Source organism: Dunckerocampus dactyliophorus, chromosome 8 (genome assembly GCF_027744805.1).
Source record: "Dunckerocampus dactyliophorus isolate RoL2022-P2 chromosome 8, RoL_Ddac_1.1, whole genome shotgun sequence".
Taxonomy (NCBI): domain Eukaryota; kingdom Metazoa; phylum Chordata; class Actinopteri; order Syngnathiformes; family Syngnathidae; genus Dunckerocampus; species Dunckerocampus dactyliophorus.
In genome coordinates this window covers 10,258,866-10,282,852 of record NC_072826.1, presented here as the reverse complement: position 1 = coordinate 10,282,852, position 23,987 = coordinate 10,258,866, and the positions used below count along the sequence as shown (strand labels likewise).

General features: G+C 39.8%; 1 protein-coding gene across 6 annotated transcripts in view; it reads right to left on the bottom strand.

Moving 5' to 3' along the window:
* Nucleotides 1-1,277: 1,277 nt before the first annotated feature.
* kif21b (kinesin family member 21B) overlaps nt 1,278-23,987 on the bottom strand; it is a 79,983-nt gene continuing 57,273 nt past the window's right edge. For 4 of the 6 annotated variants that reach the window (XM_054784009.1, XM_054784012.1, XM_054784010.1 and 1 more), the window contains 8 exons: nt 23,699-23,835; nt 23,413-23,593; nt 21,900-22,064; nt 20,787-20,904; nt 20,529-20,699; nt 13,492-13,691; nt 12,644-12,767; nt 1,278-10,397 (listed from right to left, as the gene is read on the bottom strand). In XM_054784009.1, the coding sequence (XP_054639984.1) occupies nt 12,668-12,767; nt 13,492-13,691; nt 20,529-20,699; nt 20,787-20,904; nt 21,900-22,064; nt 23,413-23,593; nt 23,699-23,835 (1,072 nt within the window). In that variant the 3' untranslated portion in view covers nt 1,278-10,397; nt 12,644-12,667. The remainder of the gene's footprint in view (nt 10,398-12,643; nt 12,768-13,491; nt 13,692-20,528; nt 20,700-20,786; nt 20,905-21,899; nt 22,065-23,412; nt 23,594-23,698; nt 23,836-23,987) is intronic. The other 2 variants (XM_054784014.1, XM_054784015.1) reach the window with 1 other exon arrangement.

Below are 23,987 nucleotides of genomic sequence, written 5' to 3'. Positions count from 1 at the left end.
CGTCCCGTAGACCCGATCTCGCGCATCGTCTCGTCTCGTGAGCTGGGTGTCTCGTGACACCCCTCGTAAAAATATTAAGAGAAGAAAGTATTCTAGTATTCTAACAAGAAAAAAAGGTACAGAATAAATCATTTTAGTGGCAATAAGTTGAAATATTAAAGAAAAACTGTTCGTTTTCTAAAGGTCGTTATATTATGAGGAAAAAAGCAAAACAAAATAAAGTGATAATTTTTGGGAAACTAGGTTGGGGGGGAAAAAAAGTTATAATATTCTGGGAATAAAGTGGAATTTTTATTTTATTTTTTTTTAATATATTGTGCAAAAGCAAACAATAGCTAATTCAGGTGTCCCTGCTCATAAGAGTTCCAAATTACACTTCATGCATTTAAAAGAAAACCAAAAGCCGAGAAAGCACGCATGGCTGGAAACCCATGTGAAGAACTATTCCCCACCAGAACCAGGTCTTACTGCACTGCACTGTTCTCCGGATCCGAAGAGAACAGCGGATCGAGTCCAGCCAGCTCATAAATCACAAGTGCTCTAGTAAGCCTAGTGATTTACGTAGAACACAAGGAGTCATCCAGCCACACGTACCATATTCTCCTGAGTTTAGCTTTTCCAGCAAGTTGATTGATTACTAGCGCAAGGGTTGCTAGCCCTTGTACTGATAGCGCACTTGAGCAGTGCGGTAGAGGTATGTGCTATACATGACCTATTCTGAAAGCATCAAAAAGACTCACGACAGACCGTGTTCCAGGAGGAACCGCTTGGCCAAGGATGGGGTGATCAGCACTGATGAAATACCCCATTTAGTAGAATAAAGTCACGATTTAAGAAGAAAGTTGAAATATTTGTAAAGTAAAGAGAAAACAAAAGCAAAAATGTAAAAAAAAAAAAAAAGAGCAACTGTATGGTCAACATGCTAACCACTCGGCCACCGTGCGGCCTGTATAAGTGTGACAAACATGCAAACCCGAGAAATCAGGAAGGGGGCAAACACTACTGTATGAAATATCAAAATGGCCCCTACATCCTTTCATTTTTCAGTATGTGGCCCTCGGGGGTGGAAAAGGTTTGGACACCCCCGGGCGAGACAGTTGACATGTGCGTTTGAGCGCTGCTCAGGGACAAATTCCACTGGTGAAAACGGCGATGACGGGCCCAACTGTGCGGAGAAGTTGCAGGGATTGGACAAAGTTGCGAGGCCAGGCATGACTCGCAGGGATTGGTTGAATTTGCGTGAACGGCCACGATCGCAACATTGTGAAATCCGCTTATTAACTTTAAAAAATATATATTTGACCAAACAACTAAATACAAAGAGCACATTGCAACATGTCTTTACACAGTTTTCGGTTATGACAAATGCTATTAGCACAGACAAAACAGCATAAACGCTAACAAAACCTATATGTGTTATGTCTTGAAACGAACGTGGCTTAGTATGCAGCAAACAATGCACACAAAAAGATTAGCAGCAAACAAAAAGTATCTAGGCTGGCCCACCATTGTAATAAATCACTGTAGTAAGTGACTAAGGGTTGCCATGGCAATAAGAGAAATGCCACGCTCCTTACCACAGAGACTCTAAAGCTGCTATGTTCCGGTCCAAAGTACAGCACATATGTAAGTTCAATCACTTCCGTACAACAAATGTTTTGCCAACTTATTTATTCTGTTGAGGGAACATCGTATTCTTCATTAAATATCTACTTACATTATTTACACCGCAACGCTTTTGTACATGGCTTGGTCACATGCATGTCGTCATCGTAAAAAAAACAACAACAAAAACAACAGCTGTACACACATTTACACTCATTTAAGAACGAGCAGTCTGTGCAATAAAAGGCACAAATGACCTTTGACCCTGCATTCATGTTGCATTATATATCGGCTTCACAGACGCGGCAACATGTTTTATTACTCGAGATGTGTGATAGAGAGCCGGCGGCTAGCAGCAAAGTGGTACGCAGCCCTCTTGACTGTGTGCGAGTGCCGTCCTGTGTCGTCAGCAGCCTGAGGCCCAGATGGAAAAAAGACTCGACAGTAATGATCGAGTAAGCCGAGACATCCTCGTACTTAAAACAGAACCACAATATGTAGGATGATCCCCCCCAATCCTAAGGGATCACTCTACTACACTACGTTGCGTAAGGCCTGTAGGCTGAGGCACAAGGCTCAAGCTGAGATATTGACCGACGTGCTACTTCCTGACAGTCACACACTGTGGTCGGCCTGGGTGGGGGCGTGCTAATCGCACACGCTGATCACTTTTGACTTGCAGTTTGACTCTACGAGCGTCTAAGGGAGAATATTACATTGCGGAATGAACTGTTACAGCTGCCGTGTCATGAATTTCAAGTTCCCGACAAGTGATTCATCGTATGTCCGGAAGTGTTTTTTTTTTTTTTTTTTAACTATTCAAGTCATTTTGCGCTTTGGTCAAACTATCTCAATTTAAAGCAGATTTTACTCCATGAGATACATTAAAAATGAACATTTTTAGAAAAATGTTTGGCGACACAAACAAGCCTCGAGCTGGCTGGAGGCCACATACAGTGGAACCCATTTAAGTCGACGCCCCTCGGAGTGGCTCACTCAGTTATCAGCATAACCGAAAACAGCTTCGACCATGACCAAACCTTTCTTTCAGTGCCCAGCAATCCTGAGCTTACTTTGCACTGAACAGGAAGCCGCCGTGTGCACATTTTAACGCTGTGTAACTAGACAGGAGTTGCTGTTGCTCATGTGAGAGCGCGAATAAAAGTGGCTGAGTTCTATCTGCCGTCCGCTTTACCGAGCACACGCACCACGAATGTGGAAAGAACGGCTACGGCGAAAGAAGGATGGACCTTTGGTCCGATGTCGAAGCTTTGAAGGTCGCTGCTCAGCGATAATGACGACATCAACAATACTACAACACAAGTCGACAACAACGGAGCAATTTCTCATCAGTTTTATGTCGACAAAGGGGTCGACCATTTATGTTGACTTAAACGGACACATGGTAGACCAGGACTTGATGAGTTGGTTGACTTAGACGGGCTAGCAACATAGACCAGGTCGACTTAAAGGAAAATTGCACTTTTTGGGGGGAATTTTGCCCACAATCCTTACATCAGACATGAACACACATCTTTCTCCTTCCTGTGTGTTCTATCGATATAAAAACATATAAAACCAGGGAGGTCATACATGCACGTAATGGGACACATGTAGTCCGCCTACTATTAAAAAGGTTTGATATACATGCTGTGGCCATGCAGTACCAGGCACATTCATGATAACATGTAGTACTCACAGTATTTTGCCGTACTTTGGTCATTTTAAGCATTGCCGGAACGTCCTTCCTGGGCACATTGATTTCACATAGCAACATAGAAACGTGCGACTACGCAATACGTACCGGAAACACAATCGGTTCTACGCTTGTGCAGAATGCGTCTACGTTTTCGGCAGTCACACGTTAGGCGTGTATAATCTAAGCTATCTTTTTTTTCCCCCTTATATCATATCCATGCTGCAAGTGGATAATTTATAAGCCCTCTTTTCTTAGTTCCAGAAATTTGTTACGTTTTTTTCGTCACTAAAAAAAATACACACGAAAGCATTTGCTAGGAAGATATGTTTGGACGGCTGGTATTTCTCAGTTTAGGAAAAACAACTTTAGCTGAACCTTCTAGATTAATCCATCCTTGCACTGTTTACATTGAAATATCACTGCATTTGACGTGTTTTATTCTATTTATTTATTTTACACATAACCAGATATGACGTTTACATCTGCGCTACGTATGTTTTTGCGTAGCTCAGTCTTGGTGGATGTCATAAGACAATAGAAACGTCCGCATGCTAACGAAGTATTTTAAAAAGAGGAACTAATAAAATAACCCCCAATATATTACATATATAAAGTATGGTTATTGATCATTTATGTTGATACATTTAAAAAATAATAACTACCACAGCACGTCACGTTGCAGAAGCGTTGTCGTAAAAGTTTTCTAAAGGAGGAAGCGACGTAGGTCTCGTGCATGCGCAAAACCGGTGGCGTTTCCGGGATGGATTACGTAGTGACAAAGCGAACGCTACACCTAGCGTTAACTTTTCCAACCCCAAAAATAAAAACAGCGTTAGCTTTCGGTAGCGGCCTGATGCATTGTGAGCGCAGCGCATCGGGTGAGTGTGTGCTGAAGCTAGTCGCTAGCCGGCTAGTGGCTAGCCGGTGTGGTGTGCCGAGCTATCACTTCGCCAGTAACGCAGGTCCTCAGCCTAACAATGTTAATAATAACAACAATGCTGCTGTAGCTTGGCTAATATGCAGGTCACATTATGTAAATGGAGGGTTTTGGGAGTTTTTTCAGAGGCTTTATAGGCCGAATAGGTGCACTCTTAGCCGTATCTTTTTTTTTTAACCTGTTTTCATATCTTTAGAACACACAAGGAAGAGAAAGACGTGTGTTCATGTCTTATTTAAGGATTGTGGATGACGGGCAACATTCCCCCCAAAAGTGCCGTTTTCCTTTAAATGGGTTTCACTGTAGTTCTGTACACTAAAGTTCCTAACAGCTCTCTACTAAAGAGCCTTTTCTCTGCTAGTCTGGTGATCATTTTCACATCTTTGTTATATTTTCCGTTATGAAGTATTAAAAGTGCCACTGGACAGCGAGGGAAATGAAGCTGGACTTGCATTAATAAAAGTCTGCATGCTGCTCTCTCAACATTTACAATACCGGAGGCGTTTACGAGGCAGGCACAAGAGACGCAATCCACGCCTTCCCAGTTATCTTCACAAATAGCGCTGTTTGCTAAACCTACGGATGCTCGAAAAAGGTGTGATCTTCGATGTGTTCAGTGGAGCATTTGGGACGCACAGTCCATGTTCAGGCTAAGACTACGTTTCGTTCATATGTGGATTATTCACAGTAATGGTGCGTCCAAAGTGCATGGAAATCCTCCCTTGCAGAGTACGGTGCTAAGTCTGAGAAAAGACAAAGTCACCAAAGTAGCATCAAAATGGAAGAATCGAGTAAAAATCGCAATGCTGTGAGATTAAAGTTGTGATTTTGCGAGAAGAGTCGCTAAGAACATTTATTTCTCAGTGAAAAATGGCGCTTTCTCGCAAGAGCAAAGTCGGATTTTTGCAAGCAATAAGTTAAGCCAGGAGAGTAAAATGTCGAAAATTCCCCCATGAATCGACACAACAGTCTGTGACCAGAAACTGTCGTCTTTCTCGAGGGATCTGCCTCATCATTCATCAGGCGATACCATTAAATACTTGAGGAGAGTTGATTTCAGCTTGTGTAGTTCTTTCTTAAGAACAGACACGTTCAATTCATCATAGCGATGATGTAACAAAACACCGAATGACACTTTATTCCTGCTACTGTTATTTTCTTGCACTATTCCAACTTATTTAAGCTGGATTCCTACTTTATTCTCATAGCATAGCTTTCTTGTCAGTGTGGCCTTAATACTTTCGCTGTAGAATAACTGGAAGTCAGTGCATTTACATGAAAATTGAAAAAGTTATGGAACTATTTACACAGCACCAATCAGTATTGGGTCTGACTTTTTTTTTTTGAGGACAACTTTGGAGATAATAAAGACCAGATTTAAAGATTATGTTGACTGGAAAGACAGCGAGATCCTTTGATATTAAATCAGTGCAGGTGTTAAGCACTGAACCCCAGTCAGGGAAGAACTTCAACTTCTCAAATGTGCAAATTATTCAGTCTGTACCATAAATATGTATAAGCAGAGGGCCCCTCACAGTGGATCAAACTAAGCTAACCTTTTTCTAGCCTGTTACAACATAGAACTAACGTGGCAACCACTGATAGTTGGGCTAATTGGCACAAATAGCGAGTCCAGTGGAGAGTGACTTTGACCTTGAGTTCACATGAAACGGGCCGTAAATCATTCTCATAAGCAGAATCCTATACCAATACCACTTCCCCCCCCCACAAAAATCCTCAGATTTACACACTTTGGCCCGATTTTGAAGACATCATTACCATTTTTGCAGAAAAGAAAAGAAAAAATAAAGAAATGTACAAACAGCATGAATAGGGTGAAGCACTGATAGTACCGTTTTTTTCTCCAAGTAAACAAAGGCATTTGAAATATGTGACCTAAAAACCACGAGGTCAGGTGAAGATTTACATATAAATTATATATAAACAAAAATAATCCTTCAACCTGTACCTGTACCTGAGTTTCTCACCATAGCAAATACATAGAAACCAAGAACACTCCCAGTCAGTCACATCGGCCCACATGTTTGCTCTCGTAAAAACACGTCATTGCTTTTGGAGAGCGGAATGCAACTGAAAAACCTGAAGGATCTGACGTCCTTCCATCATCTTTGAACACACACAGCTGAAAGAAGGGTGGTACGTGTAAAAAGAAAAAAAAAATTGCACATTGTAACTGTCCGATAACAAGCATTTTTATGTTTAAACCTTATTTGATGTACAGTAATCCCTTGTTTATCGCTGTTAATTGAGTCCACACACAACCGTGATAAGTGAATTTCCCCTAAAATCTGATTTATAAATCCAATATTTTCGTAATAAGAGCATATAAAACCTGTTTATGACCTTCCAAATACTGTTTTTAACATTATTAGAGCCCTCTAGATGTGAAATAACACCCCAATTGTCACTTTTCCTCTCATATTACCCAAAATAGTAGACATAATAACAGAAACTAAGACATATTAGACGTAAATAAGACATAACAGACTCACATGTTAGCATTGGGAGAGTTCCTTGTTTGTTTCTGGACAGCATACTGGGGGGGCTATTGTCTCATCATTGTAACATTGTAACACCTGGTGACCAGTGTGGCCAGTCTTTGAATGCATCTTCTGAATGCCTTACATTTGTATTTTTGTTAATTTTGTCATTTTTATGCTTGGAAATACTTAATTTTGGCGAAGGAAATGTAAAATGAATATTTTTACTAATAATAGGCCAGAGTCAACCAGGAAACAGTATGATTCCGTGATAACGTAAAGCTGCAAATTTGAACCAGGGAGGGAGGGATGACTGCACATGCTTTTTATTGGACAGTGACAAGAAAAGAGACTATTAAACCGACCAATCAAGGCACAGAATTGCAAAATGAAGTGGAATTTTACAACAGTAGCTTGTGCTTGCTTGTGTTGCCACACATGACCTGCCACATGAACAGATGCGTATTATCGGTGCACAGGAAATATCCTCCAATCTTTGAATTGAGCAGCAATAAGTGTGGGTGGACGGGGCTTTCAAATCCCTCAGTTATGACCTGGTTTCCCCCTAATAATCTTTTCTGCAGACCAACTGGGAGACATGTGAGGCATCTAATTAAATTTGACTTCAGAGAACCTCAGTAGTTGAAAAAAGAGCCTTCAGTGTGAACAGCTGGAGGTAGACAGATAGTACAGTACTGTACATACTGGTACCTCCGTTCTTAAATAGGACTACTTGCATTGGACCAGCATATGATGAGAGTTGATGCTACCGTACTGTAATTGGCGCTACATTGCCAATTACACAAAATGCAAACACGCAAACGGAAGCCATGGCAGTAAGAGTGTTCCATTGCATGCTGTCTGCTTTACTTCTATGACAAATGAGATTGACACTATCTGTTATGGTTTACGTGCTCCTCATCTTATGAAATACGTCAGCCCAGCCAGCATCAAAGGATTCACTTTGGCTTTGTGTGGCTTATTCCAAAAGGACCAGCCTCAACATGGAGTTAGAGTAACATTTGCAAAATATTAACAGTAAATTCTGGTGTATAAGCCGCACCATTGTGTAAGCCACAAACACAAAAACGTATCCACATCATAAAATGACATATTGGAGCACGCACAAGTCTGTGAGGACCACGCAGCTCTTTATTTGACAGGAGCCAATCATGAGCTATGAAAAAACTCAGACCATTGGAAATTGCAGGAGGGCATTACTCAATATAACAGTCTAACTCACGGTTTCACCCTACACGCAACATTAAACTCATCACGCAGCCATCACTCAAACATTATACCTCAGAAATATAGAAACATGCATCAATACGAGTTTAATGTGAGAAAATAATTTCATTGGAGGAGCACAGAAGGCATTGAAAATGGTGGATGGCACTGCATTGCTGCCGCTGTCCACAAGAGGAAGCCAGAGGACCCGGAGCCCAAAGCCCAGAGGGAAGGTGACGTCATTGCAGTGCCCCAATGAATGTGTTGCTCAGACGCAATGCTTTATGGGAAAACTTTAAAATGTTTGGGTTTTTTTTACATTTAAAATCATATTGGGACATGTTTGTCTATTTGTCAGAGACACCATTTGAGTGTTAAGTTGCTGTATGATGAAGTTAGGGTTAGTAAAGTGTTTTCAGAAAGATGACACCGTGATGACACCAGCCTGTTATGTTGTTAAACTGGTATACATGATGACCTCCTGCGATTTCCAGTGGGTTGACAAGCTTGTTGTGAGTACACCGCTCATCATCGGATAACGTTTCCTCACTGACTCGTGAGTGGCACAGTATTTAAACGATCAGTAGTAGTTCTGAAGTAAAGGGGATGTCAGAAGATTAGAATTTAGCCATAAATTAGCCGCACCGCTGTATAACCCTGTATAAGGGTTCAAAGTTTAAGAAAAAAGTAGAGGCTTATACACCGGAATTTACGGTAAGTGAAGAACATGAGAAACACAAAAATGCCGTGAAGAGCCAGACATTTCGTACAGCTCGTGTTATGGTGTTACGTACATCAAGACTTACCGGTACGTGTTGAATGATAGGCGTAAGTTTGATCGTTTTTACATCTTCGTAATAGTGGTTAACTTTTTAACATAAGAATGTTAACATTAAACTGCACTGTTAATTGAGGGTCAATAATGGCGACAGTTTAAGCCTGGACCAGGTGACCATATTGACACAACTACAGTATAAGATGCTATTATTTCCCCATAAAAAAGTCTGAAAAGGAGTTGTCTTACTGTATATTTGGTGGTGACTGAGTCAGAGCTTTTTTCCTGTCACTCACACACATCAAAAGGTTGGATAACCTTCCCCCCCCCTTCAATCAACCAATTGTTATTTCCTAGATATTGAAAACATTATGTAAAAAAGGAGAGTTGTCTTAATTAAGTCATTGTGGTATTTCTTTTTCCATTAATTTTCTTTTCAGAGAAGATTGTATAGATATACAAACACCAACCATATTTCAAGGCAGCAGTTAATGCCTATTTTTTTTTAACATTATTATTAGTGAATGAAAAACTGGCTTTTTGTGATTCATATAATAAATTTAAGGGCCGCTTTTCCACAAGGCCTGGAATCTGCTAATAAAAAAATAAAAAATAAATCAGCCAGTGCTGCTCAGTAGATTGTTTGATTTAGCGGTTCCACTGCAGTCCAAATCTTCAATGCAACCTTGTAGGGAGAACTACGAGTCATTTGATTTGGTATGTTTGGACTAATAATTGGACAGTTGGACTGGGTGTTTTCATGTACTGTTTCAAATATATTATTTGTCTCAGCCACCCTTTACACAGAGCAAAAAAACCCAAAAACAAACTAGAGGTCAAATGGGACCAATCTTGCCCTCAATAACGGCACCTGACTTTAATGTGGTCTGTTAAGTCTTCAGGGGTGTTTCGGATTTCTGCTGTCGTTAGTACTTTCTGCAAAAGATAATGAAGTCCAGTGAGATCCTCCAGGGGCAGTATCACCTCGCTTGTGCTACTGGATGTGTGCTTTCCTGTTTGCAAGGTCAGCAGCGAGACAGTCTTGATAGCCACAGAGCCAACAGAGGATGCATCCACAAAGATGATGAAGATGAGCCAGGTGAGTCAAGCACCAGATTTTTGTACAAAGAGACCCGTAAACACGTCCTCGCCCACGCCAGACCCAAGTTCAAAACAACTGAGGTAGGGAAAAAGAAAATTTAAAACTTCTTGTTGATCATAATAAAGATTATTTGAAGCAAAGAGAAAAATCTGGCTGTCAGGTCATGTCATTGTTGGATGATGAAGGACAATGACGCAGAAAACTAACTAATCCTGATTGGAGAATCTGATGAATTTCACACAGAAGGTCCATGGCATTCTGCTTTTCACCCGCAAAAACAGTTGAAAATGCAGGACACCCTTATTCTCACTAACACCACATCAAGCGTGTTATGAGAGAAATGGTTCGGCCAGATGCGTCTTCCTTGTCCAAGTAGCATCACAACAAAATGGCACTTTTAAATTCCTTTCAAGGAGATGTTCCATTTTTCACAGTGACAAATAAAAAAAGGTTAGCCTTGGCACAGCTGAAGTCGCACGAAAAACTGCCATCACTCGGGTTGTCACCTCTTCCTCCACACCTTTGACAGCCAGATCTTCACCGTCTTGTCACTGCACACGGGCAGAGTGGGAGAGGGGAGAAGGTGGGGTTTCAGCAAAGCATGAGCAAAGGGGAGTGAGGAAACACAACAACAGAGAAAATAACATCAATGACAGGAAGCATACAGGCAGCGCCATTTTCTTCACTTTTCCACAGACACTTGAAAGAAAATGATGACTCATAAACAGCAACATGCGCTGAGGTTCATGGCTGGTAAGGCACTGACACCCTTTGGTGTTTTTTTTTTTTTTTTATATATACAAGTTGTGTGCATGTAAATTTTTTTCAAACCGCCCCAAAAAAGTCTCAGGAGCGTTCCCATGTGGACAGGGCCTGAGTAAGGTCATTTACGTAAATTTTTTCACATCGGCGGTCCGAACCTCATTTTGCCTTAAATTGCATCAAGCAGACTAGCTCATATGAACCCCTGCACATCGCCCTATTGTTTCAATACAACACAATTAACTTGGCACCTACATTGCGTTTAAAAGAAAACAGGACCAAATGTGACATAAATAAATGAAATAATAACAACAAATAATAATTTAATAAGTGTCACTTTAAATCAAAAGCTGCAACAGCACATCCTCTGTTAAAGTTTTGGATTTTCTTGTTATTGTTGTAGCTAACATTGGGATTTGCTTGATATTGTCACACAAGAAGGATTTTGCTCCAATATCCATTCAATCCTTAGTGAATATTCATTTGCACGTTGCTGTGATGGAAATGAATGTGTAGTCAATTTTTCATACTGGGCTATAAGCTACGTTATTGTCCGGGCGCTTACATCAGTCTTCAGTGGACACTTTGCCTAGAATGATCTGTGTTTTGTCTCATAATGGCGCATCGCATTTTGGCTTTTGGTTTGGCACTGGACTCTGGAAGAATGAAGATATATTGGTCCATCCATTCATGTTTAAATGTTCGGGTTTCTCTATTAACTTTTCTTACTTTGAAGCAAGCCATGGTTCCCTCATTCACTTCTCGGGAAGTAAACAAACAATTTAATTGGTTCATTTTGAGTGACGTCACTGCCTTTGTCATCACGTAACCGTAATAAATGAAGTCATTATGCCTGCAATCTGCAGCTACGATCTGTCCGCTAGCATTATTATATGTTAACATCATTATATTAGTTCCCATTCACTTTAATTGGTCATGGGTCCGTAAAGAGCATTCACTGGGTCCGTATCAGGGCCCGAGGTCCGCTATTTGGTGATGGTTGCATTAATCCCACGTTTATCGTGTGTGGTTAATTGGTTCCAGAACTGATCGTGATAAGTGAATTTCTGCGAAGTAGGAATCCTTCTTTTTAAATAGTTATGGCATAGAAAACGTGTTTGCAATCTTCTAAATGTGGCTTCTAGCATTATTAGAGCCCTCTAGACATGAGCTAACACCCCTATAGTCACCTTTACACTTGTATAACCCAATATAGTAGATAGTAAGAGTGAATAAGCCATTTGGGACATAAATAAGACATGGTGGTCATGTGTGTTGCTATAAATGTGTTTGCTAGACTAGAAGTCCCACAGCCCAGCCATTTGGCTTGTCTAATCTGCCAGGTAATAGCTGTATTTACAAAACAAAGGTGGGTAGGGTTGTAGGGTATTGAGTTATTAATTTTAAACCACACAGCCTTTTGGCTGTCCTCTGGGCATGGGAGCAGGGGTAAAAAAAAACCCAGGGACTTCTAGTGCTAGGGGAGCTGTGTAGAGGGTGAAGAGGAAGTGACACTGAAGGTTACGGCCGCAACAGTAACCTGGGTTTTTATTTAGGATTTTTATGAGGGATTATTGTGCCTCTTGTGAGATAATTCAAACCAGCAATAAAAGCCTGTTGTTCTGGTGATCAAGTCCAGGGTGTGTGCGTGTGTGTGCACGTGTGTGTGCGTCTCACCAAACATTACAGTAACATTAATGACACCTCGTGAACAATGTGCAACACAACATGTTACTCAGTGTCTTTGAAAGCCTTATTATTTGTATTTTAGTTAATTCAGCCATTTTTACACTTGAAAATGCTTAATTTAAGCAAAAAAATCCATAACATTTGCTTCAATGTGCATATTTTTGGCTGTACGTAAGGAAAAACAACTGCGGTATGTCTAAACTTAAAGAATAAAGGCAGTGCAGCAGAAAAAGAGGAAAACAAGCACACGCAGGAATGAAAAAAGAACAGGAAAGTAGTAAGGATAGTACCATGAAAAGGCTCTGGGAAAACTAGAGTAGGAAGAAGAGAAGGAAAAAGAGAATACCAGAGGGAGGAGGGAAGGTGGTAATCATGGGAGGCTGGTGGCTCGGCCCTTGATGGCTAGGACTCGACGAGGAAGACAGGGGGTCAAGCCAGGTACATAGCTCCATAACTTCACCCTGCAGTCACTGGGGTCATCATGGAGGAGGGACAGAAGGAGGGAGGAGGAAGAGATAAACAGGTTGTTGTCCAGTAGTATTGAAGAGGAGGAGAAGAAGCCGGGAAGCAGGAGGAGGAGAACATTAACATCACTTTGAGAGCAACAGCTGCTTTACAAAGTGAACAAATTATCATCTAGAATTTCCTGTCTGGGAAAAGAATGACGTCTCCTCTGCAGAAGTGCGAGAAATCATTAAACAATTTTAGAGTTCTTTGTGTAACCTTCAAATACCACCTTTCTCGTTTTGATACATCATCAACAAAAGATATCCTCACTTTCATAAAATCACCTGTATGAAAATCCCAAACTGTCTCTGGATTAATAAGTATGACTCGCTACATTCAGCATAGATGAACTGAAAAGTGAAACACTACGGCTTTAACAAGACTCACATGCATTATAGCGATGTAATGGATAGACAGACAGACAGACAGACAGACAGACAGACAGACAGACAGACAGACAGACAGACAGACAGATAGACAGATAGACAGATAGACAGATAGATAGATAGATAGATAGACAGATAGACAGACAGACAGACAGACAGACAGACAGACAGACAGACAGATAGACAGACAGACAGATAGACAGACAGACAGACAGACAGATAGACAGATAGACAGATAGACAGATAGATAGATAGATAGATAGATAGATAGATAGATAGATAGATAGATAGAACTTTTTACCTGGATGCAGTGAAAATCTGCTTGGAGTTGGTACATATGGCATTAATGGGGCTGTCATGGCCTTTAACTTCTCCAATGGGAGTGAAATTGTCCACGTTCCACACCTTCAGCATTCCTCCCCGACATGCGCTGAGCAACAGCGGCCTCCCGGGGACATACGCCAGGGCGCACACCCAGTCCTTGTGTGCAATGGGGATTTGCTGTCATGTGAAAGTAGAGAGGTGCAGAGTCAGCAAAGAAAAGGTTTCAACATACAGTAGGAACAGCACAAAAGGCATAGCTGAAGAAGCTTAGAATCTTAGTCTGGAAATTGGGAGAAATTGGGACACTCTCTCGCTTACAGTTAGTCCAGAACTCTGCGGCACGGCTTTGAACAAGAACCAAAAAAAGGGAGCACATCGCCCCAATTCTCGCCTCCCTGCACTGGTTGCCTGTGAGTTTTAGAATTGATTTTAACATTTTATTGTTTGTTTTTAAGGAGTTGAATGGACTGGCCCCTCCAACTAGTGGTAAACTATGGTTTATTATCAGTCGAAACATATTGAAATACAAGTGATATGTGGTATTCTGGTCACTAGGTGGCAGTAATGACACAAAACATTGACACATTACCGTACATTACATTACCTTAACACTGCATGAAGTCAGCCATGGCATGTCCGACATGATAGAGTGAAAAAAGTTCTCTTCCCATTCCGTGTGGAAGTGGTAAGTTTTGGGCTGCTTAAGTTTAGAAGAAATTAATTTGGTTGACTGGTGAGCTCGCTAGCTTTTTAGCTTGCTAGGTAGCGGGTGTCTCGAGTCCCTGCAACATAAGAGTTGCGCAATGTGTTGTAAACAATGACTAATAGGAGTGTAAAGGTGACGAAAGGGGTGTTATTTCATATCTGCAGGGCTGTAATCAAAATAAAAAACGTATTTAGAAAGTCATAAACAGGTTTTCTAAGCTGAAACTATGGAAATATTAAATTTATTAACATTGAGTTCTATATCGCGTAAATTCCTTTATTGCGGTCAGGTCTGGAACCAATTAACTGCAATAAACGAGGGAGGACTGTACTGTGGCAAACTTTCCTGACTCAATTCCAAAAACGCCAACTAGCCTACAGGCAGATCCTTTGCTTTCTAAACACTATAGAACAAATATTTAAATTTTACAAACAAACAAACAATAAATCACATTTCACTACATTTTATTTTGAAATGATGTTATTTTTCTAATGATAATGTTCTCTGTAGTGAAGTTGTGGTTTTTATGCTGCGTGTATGCACCTAAAACGGCTGTTGAATTCATGTTCACTTACTACAACTTATAGCAATAAGCCTCAACTGCCAAGATCAAGACCCCTGAAATATTAAACTAATATATTAAAATAATGCCTGGAGTTTGACCCTGGGATAAATTGTGTTTGACCTAAGTCTGACCTATCTTCACTGCATATAAAATCACAAACTTCTTCAAGTTTGAGCAACTGTATGATCCTTCATAACCACACACTTCATATAATTTCAGAGCACCGTACATCTTCAAGAGAGCTACCTCGTTGCAGGCTAAAGTGAAGCTTTTTCTGTGCTCACCTGAACTCTTATTTATGAATGATTGGGGTCAGCACAGCTTTGTCAGTTCTAGATGGGATCTATAGGTCAGAAAAGGTTGGGAGGCTCTCTCTTAATATATATACGGAAGAGAATATTAGAAGAAGCAGTGCGGGAGCCAAGAAAATATCTATTTCCTGGAACATGAAACATGGAAAAGGCCATGTGTTTCTTTAAACTGGAAATAACATATTGTGTACATCTACAAGGGCACTGTGCGCTGTGTTTATTACAATTTATGATGGTGAGACTTTTTCTGTGAAGTTTTTTTCCCGCAGCTTACCATTTTCGGTGTTGTTGGGCTGACTAGGACGTGACATAATGGCAACATATACTTGACTTAACACAGCTAGTGGATGGACCCCGCTTCAAACTTCAAACTTCAAACTGTGTTCTTCACTACATTGTTAGTCAGCACAAGAGTAACACACTGTCCGAATTTTTATTTTTTTTTTAAATGGACAAAATAACATGGAAATTCCAGAACTACTCTGAAGACCACATTGTGTGCCGATGCAGACGTCAACTAATTTGCATGTAGGTGTCCTCGATTCAATTTTAGTTACAGCGTGCGGACCACGCTGTATATGTTAACGACACGGAACGTTTTGTCACAGTTTGGTTAAAGTACATGCTTTGGATGCAGTAAAGTGCATTAGGTGCACAATGAGGTGTTTTATTTCGGAAATCACAGCAGCTGAAACATAATTTCCACCTTTTTGTATTATTTACTTCATCGTCTTTGTGGCAAACTTTTGCAAGTCACAAATGGCGATGCGCAAACGGGCTGAAATTGACAACAGATCGTGTTTTATACACAACAGACACGCAGAAAGTATTTGACACTATTTGCACTGTTTATTCAATTTGTTTGCAGTATATGTTTATATGGTTATACTGTAGCTTCAAATTACCATAGTCTGTGCGTCATGCCCTTCAAAGTGAAAGCACCCTCTCTGGTACCCCTTTCAGAAGAATCACCCATATACATATTACGTATTATATAAAAACTTCATTTCAGCTTTGTGATATAGGTGAAAAAGCTTATTATTAGTATGAACTTCAGTCTGTGCTCTTTTTCCCCATTTATAATTTATACAAATTGAACAGTTTTGGTCGCAATATTGACCCCTGGGGGACTCCACATGTAATATTTAAACTTGCAGATGTGTATCCTCCTAGCTTTACAAATTGCATCCTGTTTGCTAGGGAGCTTTTAACCCAATTCAAAACTAATCCTCTGATTCCGTACCTGTTGTTAAAATGTTGTGATTAATTGTATCAAAGGCTTTTGTAAGATCCATGAATACTGCGGCTGCACACTTTCTGTGGTCTATAGCGTTAGTAATTTCCTCCGTGATTTCAAAGTCAAAGCTGATGTGTGTGACTATTTTGCTTTGTCTAAAGCACAAACATAATAGGTCTGATTTCATGGATGACTAAGGAAATAAAGAAATATACAAGTTTGAAAGGCTGAAATCAGACAATTTATAATATTTACATGTTTAAATAACAAAAACAATTAATCGAATGCCAAAATAGTTGCCAATTAATTGGATAATCGATTAATCATCGATTAATTGTTGCAGCTGTCAGTAGAGTAAAATGAATGAATGTGACAGTGTGGTACAAGCGGACTATTGTTTGTGTAAGGTGTGTTTGCACATTTAAACAGCATGTGGGATGAGCTAGCATACAGCGTATATTAATTATAAGCAAACTGCTCCATTGCATCCCCTGAGGATGTGTTGTATGTGTAGGAACAGAAAGCTTGTGAACAAAACAGCTCTTAAAGGAGGCCCAGTTCCGGAGCTGTAATATACAATATAATTTTATACCACGAGCTGCATTCGGATGCTCCTTTATAATTAGACAAGAGGCTGTAAAATAGATTGTATTGGCTCTTTGGCAAATGAGGTGGAGGTGAGACTCCACGGACCACAGCACACACTCTAATTTAAATGGGCCTTATATTCTTATTTTGTCTGCTGGGAGAAATAAAAAAAAAAGATAGAAGATAGAAGTAAAAATAAAAAATAAGTTATTAAAAACTGTACAACGTGCTGCTTAGAATGCAAATGAATGTGCATGCAAATGAGCGGTATGTCTACCCACAAGGTGCAACATTATGCATTTTTAACATATGCATGCAACCGTGGATACCCAAGAGACACCACAAAAGTAAACACACACTTTCTCGCTGACTCTGTTATGCCGTGATGTTCACATAGTGCTTCCCTTCCACATTACACAACACAAAGCACCAGACTAAATACTGTGACACAATGAAGGCTTAAGGGCAGCACAGCAGCAATGACCAACAATGACCAATACCACTATTCACATCTAACATCACACGTTTTTTTTTCGCCACTTTTTTTTTTTCCACCCACTTCAGAGAACAAACGTCTAATGCCAGAGTTCCGCACCGCTATCTAAGTTTTGGACTACTCTCGTCACTTTTCGTGACCACAGATCTCGACAATAATCATAGATTTGACTTAAATCATATTGACTTAATAGCACCTGGCATGAGGAACTACCAATGCAATCCCCCATGGTAGGATAAAGACTTATGCTGCCTCAAGTGTCCATCAGGACGAGGAGGAGGAGGAGAATGTGGAAGTGTTGCAGGAAACAGGTACGCTCCTGAGGCTTTTTAACAATGTTAAATGACATGAATAAGGACATGTTAGACATACAGAAGATGTCAATGGATTGCTCAAACCAACGAAAGGAGATTTTTGCAAGTCGTTTATTGTACCTCACAAGGAAGTAACTGGTACATTTTCAAAGGCGAATGATGACGTACAAACGCAATCAAAACCCATCAGCTGTCAAAGAAATATAAAGGATGAGAGCTGATGTGCAGAGTGGATGAGTTTGAGTAAAGCACACTCATGAACAATTTGATTTTGACTGGGCTCCACATAACACCCAGGTCTTATGCCAGGGCAGCTGATTAAATGGATGTTGCTTCAACAGAGCAACAAGGGGCCAACAGGCACAACCCACAAATAGTGGTGGGATGGGATAAAGTCATCATCATTCGACAACAACAACACTTCAGCAAAAAGGATTGTTTTGCAAAATGATCTGGAATTGGAAACCTTTCACCACACAGAGGACTAATGCAGCAGTAACAATAGATTTGACAATAAATTATCCATAATTCATCAAAACATCAGAAGCATGTACTTTATACCAATCAACAACATCAAGCAATCTTTTTTAAATTCATTGATCAATACGTTATTGCTCAATCTATAGTTTGCATTATTTATGCATTATACAATGTTTCTGTCAGATTTCCACTCCTGTATTTATTTATTTATTCACTTACCCCATCATCTCATTTTTATTTTATTTCTATTCATTTTTATTTTGTTTATTTCTAATTGACAAAACGTATTGAAACTTTATTTTATTTCATACAATTTTCTTCTCTGTTTTCTTTCCTCACTGCATAAGCTATCTATTTATTGTTAAACACTATCTTCTCTTTTCTCTCTCTATTAGAAAATGGTACTATTTAAACACAGGAAGGGAACACATGAGTAATACTGTAAGTAATCTCTGCTTCTTCCTCCTTTTTGGAATTGTGTAACTGTGATGTTCCTTAATGTAACTTCTTAAGCATGTCTGAAACGGATCACCATGACACACAAGAAACGCACGCCGCGTGACTGTAATGGGTACAGAGAAGATGTGTCTGTGGAACATGGCCAGTGTGATGCTCAACATTGTGCAGTCATGGTGGTCAATTTATAATAAGCCGACCTTAGAGATGAACTTAATATCCATGGTAGGCCTCAACTAATTAAGCACATAAACAAACAGGATTGCAATTTTGGTGAACTTCAGTCATTCAATCTACGCCACTAACCACTTGACAGGGAAGAACCCCTAAGCGCACTGCAATTAATATCATTTAAGGCAATATGAAAGAAGCCTCTGCCCTCTTGACATGGTCCCTCCACTTGATGACTTCATCAGGTCCAGTGATTGTTAAAGGCTCATAACTAGACCCATCACCAATTTACACCCTGTATAGTTCCAAAGGACCAGCACCAAATTGTACACCAACTGTACCATCTCCTGCTTTTGTCGTTGTCATGTGCTAAATATGGAACATGTCAGAAATGTTGCCATGCTCACAAAAGTGCCCTTGGATCTGCACCAAAATTAAATAGGTTTCTATCTTGGCCCATGGCCTCCCGCTCCACAAAGTTCTGTCAAAACAAACGAGGCCAAACAATCTTTAACATGTCTGTCTGACTCGTTTGATCTAAAAATAATACTGACTGGGTGATAGATACTCTTCTACTCTGGGTGTTTCAAAAAGGAACAGGTTTTTCCCACTGCAGCCCAACCTATTGATTGATTGGATGCTTTGCCTAAATGCAAGTAACCTGTAATGACAAAAAGGAACTGTAAATACATTCTACACCTTAACTCAGATCAGCACTAAAATGGCATGGACTGGAAAAATTCTTTTTTGTCACAGTAAATGTTACTTTAGTAATACATGTAAACCATACTGCAGTTAATATATTCATTTAAAAATCCTCTGTAACATTAATGTGTTTACTTAGTATTAGGTAGTAAATGTTGTATATTGCTTTTGTTATGTACATTTGAATAATACTACTTTAGCACCATTTACTTAAGTAGAATCAGTAGATCACATTTTCAGAATAAGTAATATCTACTACAAAGTTCACATGGTGATGTCGGCGGCACTCATGAGCTCCCTCTGGTGGCCAGCCAGTCCACTCATGGCTGCCGTCGGCCAATGAATGACCTGCTCTGCCGGGAGTGACGCATTCTGAGTAAAAGTTAAAATAGCTGTTGTTTGTTCTCGTAAACTCATATTTGGTACTTGTCTTGTAGTCTCTGTTATTATTATTATTTGAGTGTTAATTTGCTGTGTGATGATTTTAGCGTTCTTTGGAAGATGACACTGTGAGTCAGATTTTATATGGAGTAATGAATGACCAGTTGCATTTTCCCAAAAGCTTTAAGGACACAAACTTTTGTTTGCGTGTGGGCAAGAGGCCAAAACACATTAAAAAATATGCATTTTAAAAATATCCGTATTCATGTGGACAACCAAAGTTTTGAGTTGAAACTATAACATATAAGACGTCAACAATCTCACAGGACTTCCAATAAGTGAGCAGCTCAAGGACAAAAATATTTTGGTTTCTGTTTTTTTTGATGCCACCACAGCAGGGGACCAGTAATGGCAAAGAGGAACATTGTGCTTCCAGATCATTCCTTCAGTGTGCTGCACAATCAGTCACATGGAACCTTGATGGTAACAGGTTTTTTTGTTTTTTTTTACTGTGATTTATGGCATATGTCCTGCATAGTGAAAGCAGCATTATTCCGCTCACATTCATCTAAAACAAAAGGCAGTAAAACACAGGTTTACACACCTGAGTGAGTTCCTGCTGCTCCAGATCCCACTTTTTGATGCCGTTGTCTCTCGACCCACTGAACAGTATGTTTCCCTGTACTGCCAAACACTCGATGCCGTCGTAATGTGGCGGCTCAAAATTATGAGCTGGGCCAACGTTACCCAGTGTTCCCTCCGCCACATCAAACACCTGTCAAATGAAATCATAAAGTATGTCCACTCTTGGTCTTGTTAAACACTCAAATATGGTCTGAAGATGCGTTCTCATATTGACTACCTTGACATAATGGTCTTTGGAGCCAGTGATGACTTGGTCTTTGCCCAGCAGAGACTGTCCCACTGTCAGACACATGACGGAACCAATGTGGCCTGTCAGCTTGCCCATAGCTTGCATCCTAAACCAGCACACACACACGCACACGCACACAGACACACACACACACAAAAGGAGAATCAGATTTTCAAGGAACTGTTCAACTGAGTGAAAACACTTTCTATTTCAAAAATTCACCTGCTGAGCCGGAGCAATGTCACAGAGAGAAAGATACTAAGAGCATATTTAATACATGCCTTTTCATTTTGTCCGAATTCGTACGCATCAATAGATGGGTATGAGCTTTTCTGTCTGGTTTCACTATGTCCTTCGAGAACAATAAAACAGAAAAGACTGTGACAACTTGCAAAAAAAAGTTTCATGTCACCAATATTCTGCAGTTTGTCTTGAAGGAGATGCTTATTTGTTTGCTTGCAATGAACGTCAGCTCTACAGTATCTCACCTCGCATTTCAGTAACCATTTTCATTACAGCACATCTTCTCTCGGAATGACACCACAAAAGTTAAACTTGGATACACTTTAGAGTAGTGATATACAGCTTGTACAGCAGTACATGTTTACTATCCACTAAAAGTGACTTAACACGGCCATTATTGTCTAAATAGCTGACATGTTTTACAGTATTTGTAGTATTGTCCCTTGAGAAGATACAAAATGGTTGCTGAAATGGGAGAGAGAGCGATATTTGAACCGCGATGTAGCGAGGGACAACTGTATACATCACGGAATATATATATATATATATAGAAAGAGAGAGAGAGAGATACACATATATATATCGATATACACATATATATATATATATATATATATATATATATATATATATATATATCGATATACACACACACATATATATATATATATATATATATATATATATATATATATATATATATATATCGATATACACACACATATATATATATATATATATATATATATATATATATATATATATATATATATATATATACTGTATAGATACACACACACACACAGTACGAATGGAAGAGTACCACGCTACATCAAATAAATAAACAACGGAACATACCTGTTGAGGTCCCAGATGCGAACAGTGTTTCCAGCCGCAGCGTACAACACAGATCCTGATGGGTTGAGTGCAATCTGGTTGATCTGACACTCACCATGTGCAAATGTTATTGTGCGGGTGGTGGCGCCCGCACACGCATCACCTGACACTACCTGTCCTGATGAACTGGAAGGGTAAAAAGAATAAATCCATGGGAATCGGACACATGGAGGGAGACAAAACTGCAGGATGCTGCTGTACTAAAGATAATCATTTTCAGTGTTCATCAACACAAACACGCACTGTAGTTAACAAGAAAAAAGAAAGCATTCAAATTTGGCGCAAATTTGGACTACAATGGAGACAATACAATATGATTAGGGCGTACGTACATTAGGTCATTTGAAAGGTATTTGGGCCCACTTAACACCTAATGTTGGGCATGTTTGACTAGAAGTGTTCCGATTCATGAGAGAGAAAGAAGTAAAAAAGTGTTGAAAAAATAATACAAAGTAAGCAAATTAAAATAGACAAAATGTGCTGTCATAAAGGAAAAAGAAAAAGAAAAGATTTGAAAAATAAAGATAAAATAATGATTGATTAAATAATAAAAAGTAAATCAAATCTGAATAAATACAATTTATACTAAATGAAAATGAAATACGTTAAAATAAGGAAAGAGGTTAAAGATGAATGTATAAATAAGTAAATACTGAAGTAAAAATCTGACCGAAACATTGGCTAATTCATAACTAAATCCTGGATATAGATTAAGCAATGACATCATAATGATCAGTGAATTAAACATATTGCTTGCTATTGTTGAAATTGGCATATATTATTAAAACATAATGTACAAGGGAGAAGGAAATCCAAGTCCGACACGGTTCCAATTGCTTAGAGCAGCCATCACCCAATAGCGGACCTCGGGTCTGGATATGGACCCAGTGATGGCCCTTTACGGACCCATAACCAATTAAAGTGAATAGGAAATGTAATATAATGATAACATATAATCATGATGATCATGATGAGGACGGATCCCAGTGGCAGATTGCGGGCGTAATGAGTTCAGTTATTACGGTTGATAGAGAACCGAACATTTAAACGTGAATGGGTGGACTAATATACTGTATGCTCATCCTTCCAGAATCCAGTGCCGAACCACACTGTCTATCATATGCTCTGAAACTGTTGCGCTGGTCAAAAGCGGGAATGCGACGCGCCATTATGAGACAATATACAGATCATTCAAGGGGAAGTGTCCTCCGAAGTCTGATGTGAGAGCACGTTTAATTACGTATAATAGTATTCATATGAGCTAGTCTGCTTGATACAATTTAATACAAAATGAGGTTTGGACTTTTGATATGAAAAAAATTGCATAAACTAACCTTACTCAATTTGAATTGAAGACCCCTGACCTAGTGTGAGTACGCCCTTATTTTTTGTCACAATGCAAAAAAAATGGTACCATCCATCATCTTCCATAAACAAGGAAATGGCTCGCTGTCGCTGAGGGGTGGTAACATACCTGAGCGTACGGACGCACTTGGCCGCATCTCGTATGTCCCACACTTTTATGTAGGACGTAGAGACGGAGAAGACCAGACCAGAGGAGGGACAGTATTTGACCGAGACCACATTGTTAGGGTGTCCTTTGAGCGTCACGATCTCTTGACCTGTCACCAGGTTCCACATCTTACACGTACGATCTGGAGGAAAGACCATCAGTACTTAAAATATCGTAGAAAACAACAGTGAAACAAAGCCAAGTCCAGTGGCTTTCCATCAGTGTATTGGTAAAGTACTATCTGTACCTTTAGATCCAGTGAACAGCAGCTCATCTGTGGCATCCACACACAAAACCGGCTTTGAGTGGCCCTCGGCTACAGACGTACACTGCAGGGGTGCTGTCCGACCCCCCTTGACACCTCCGATGGGATTGATCACACCCCTGAAAAATCATTCACCGTGTTACTTCCTTCAGGGTAAAAACAGCGCATGATGATTCCTACATTTCTATGGATGAAAGCACAAACACAAGCATACATGCACTTAAGAAATAAAACAAAAACAAGGCATAGCACCAGACACAACACTTGGTAC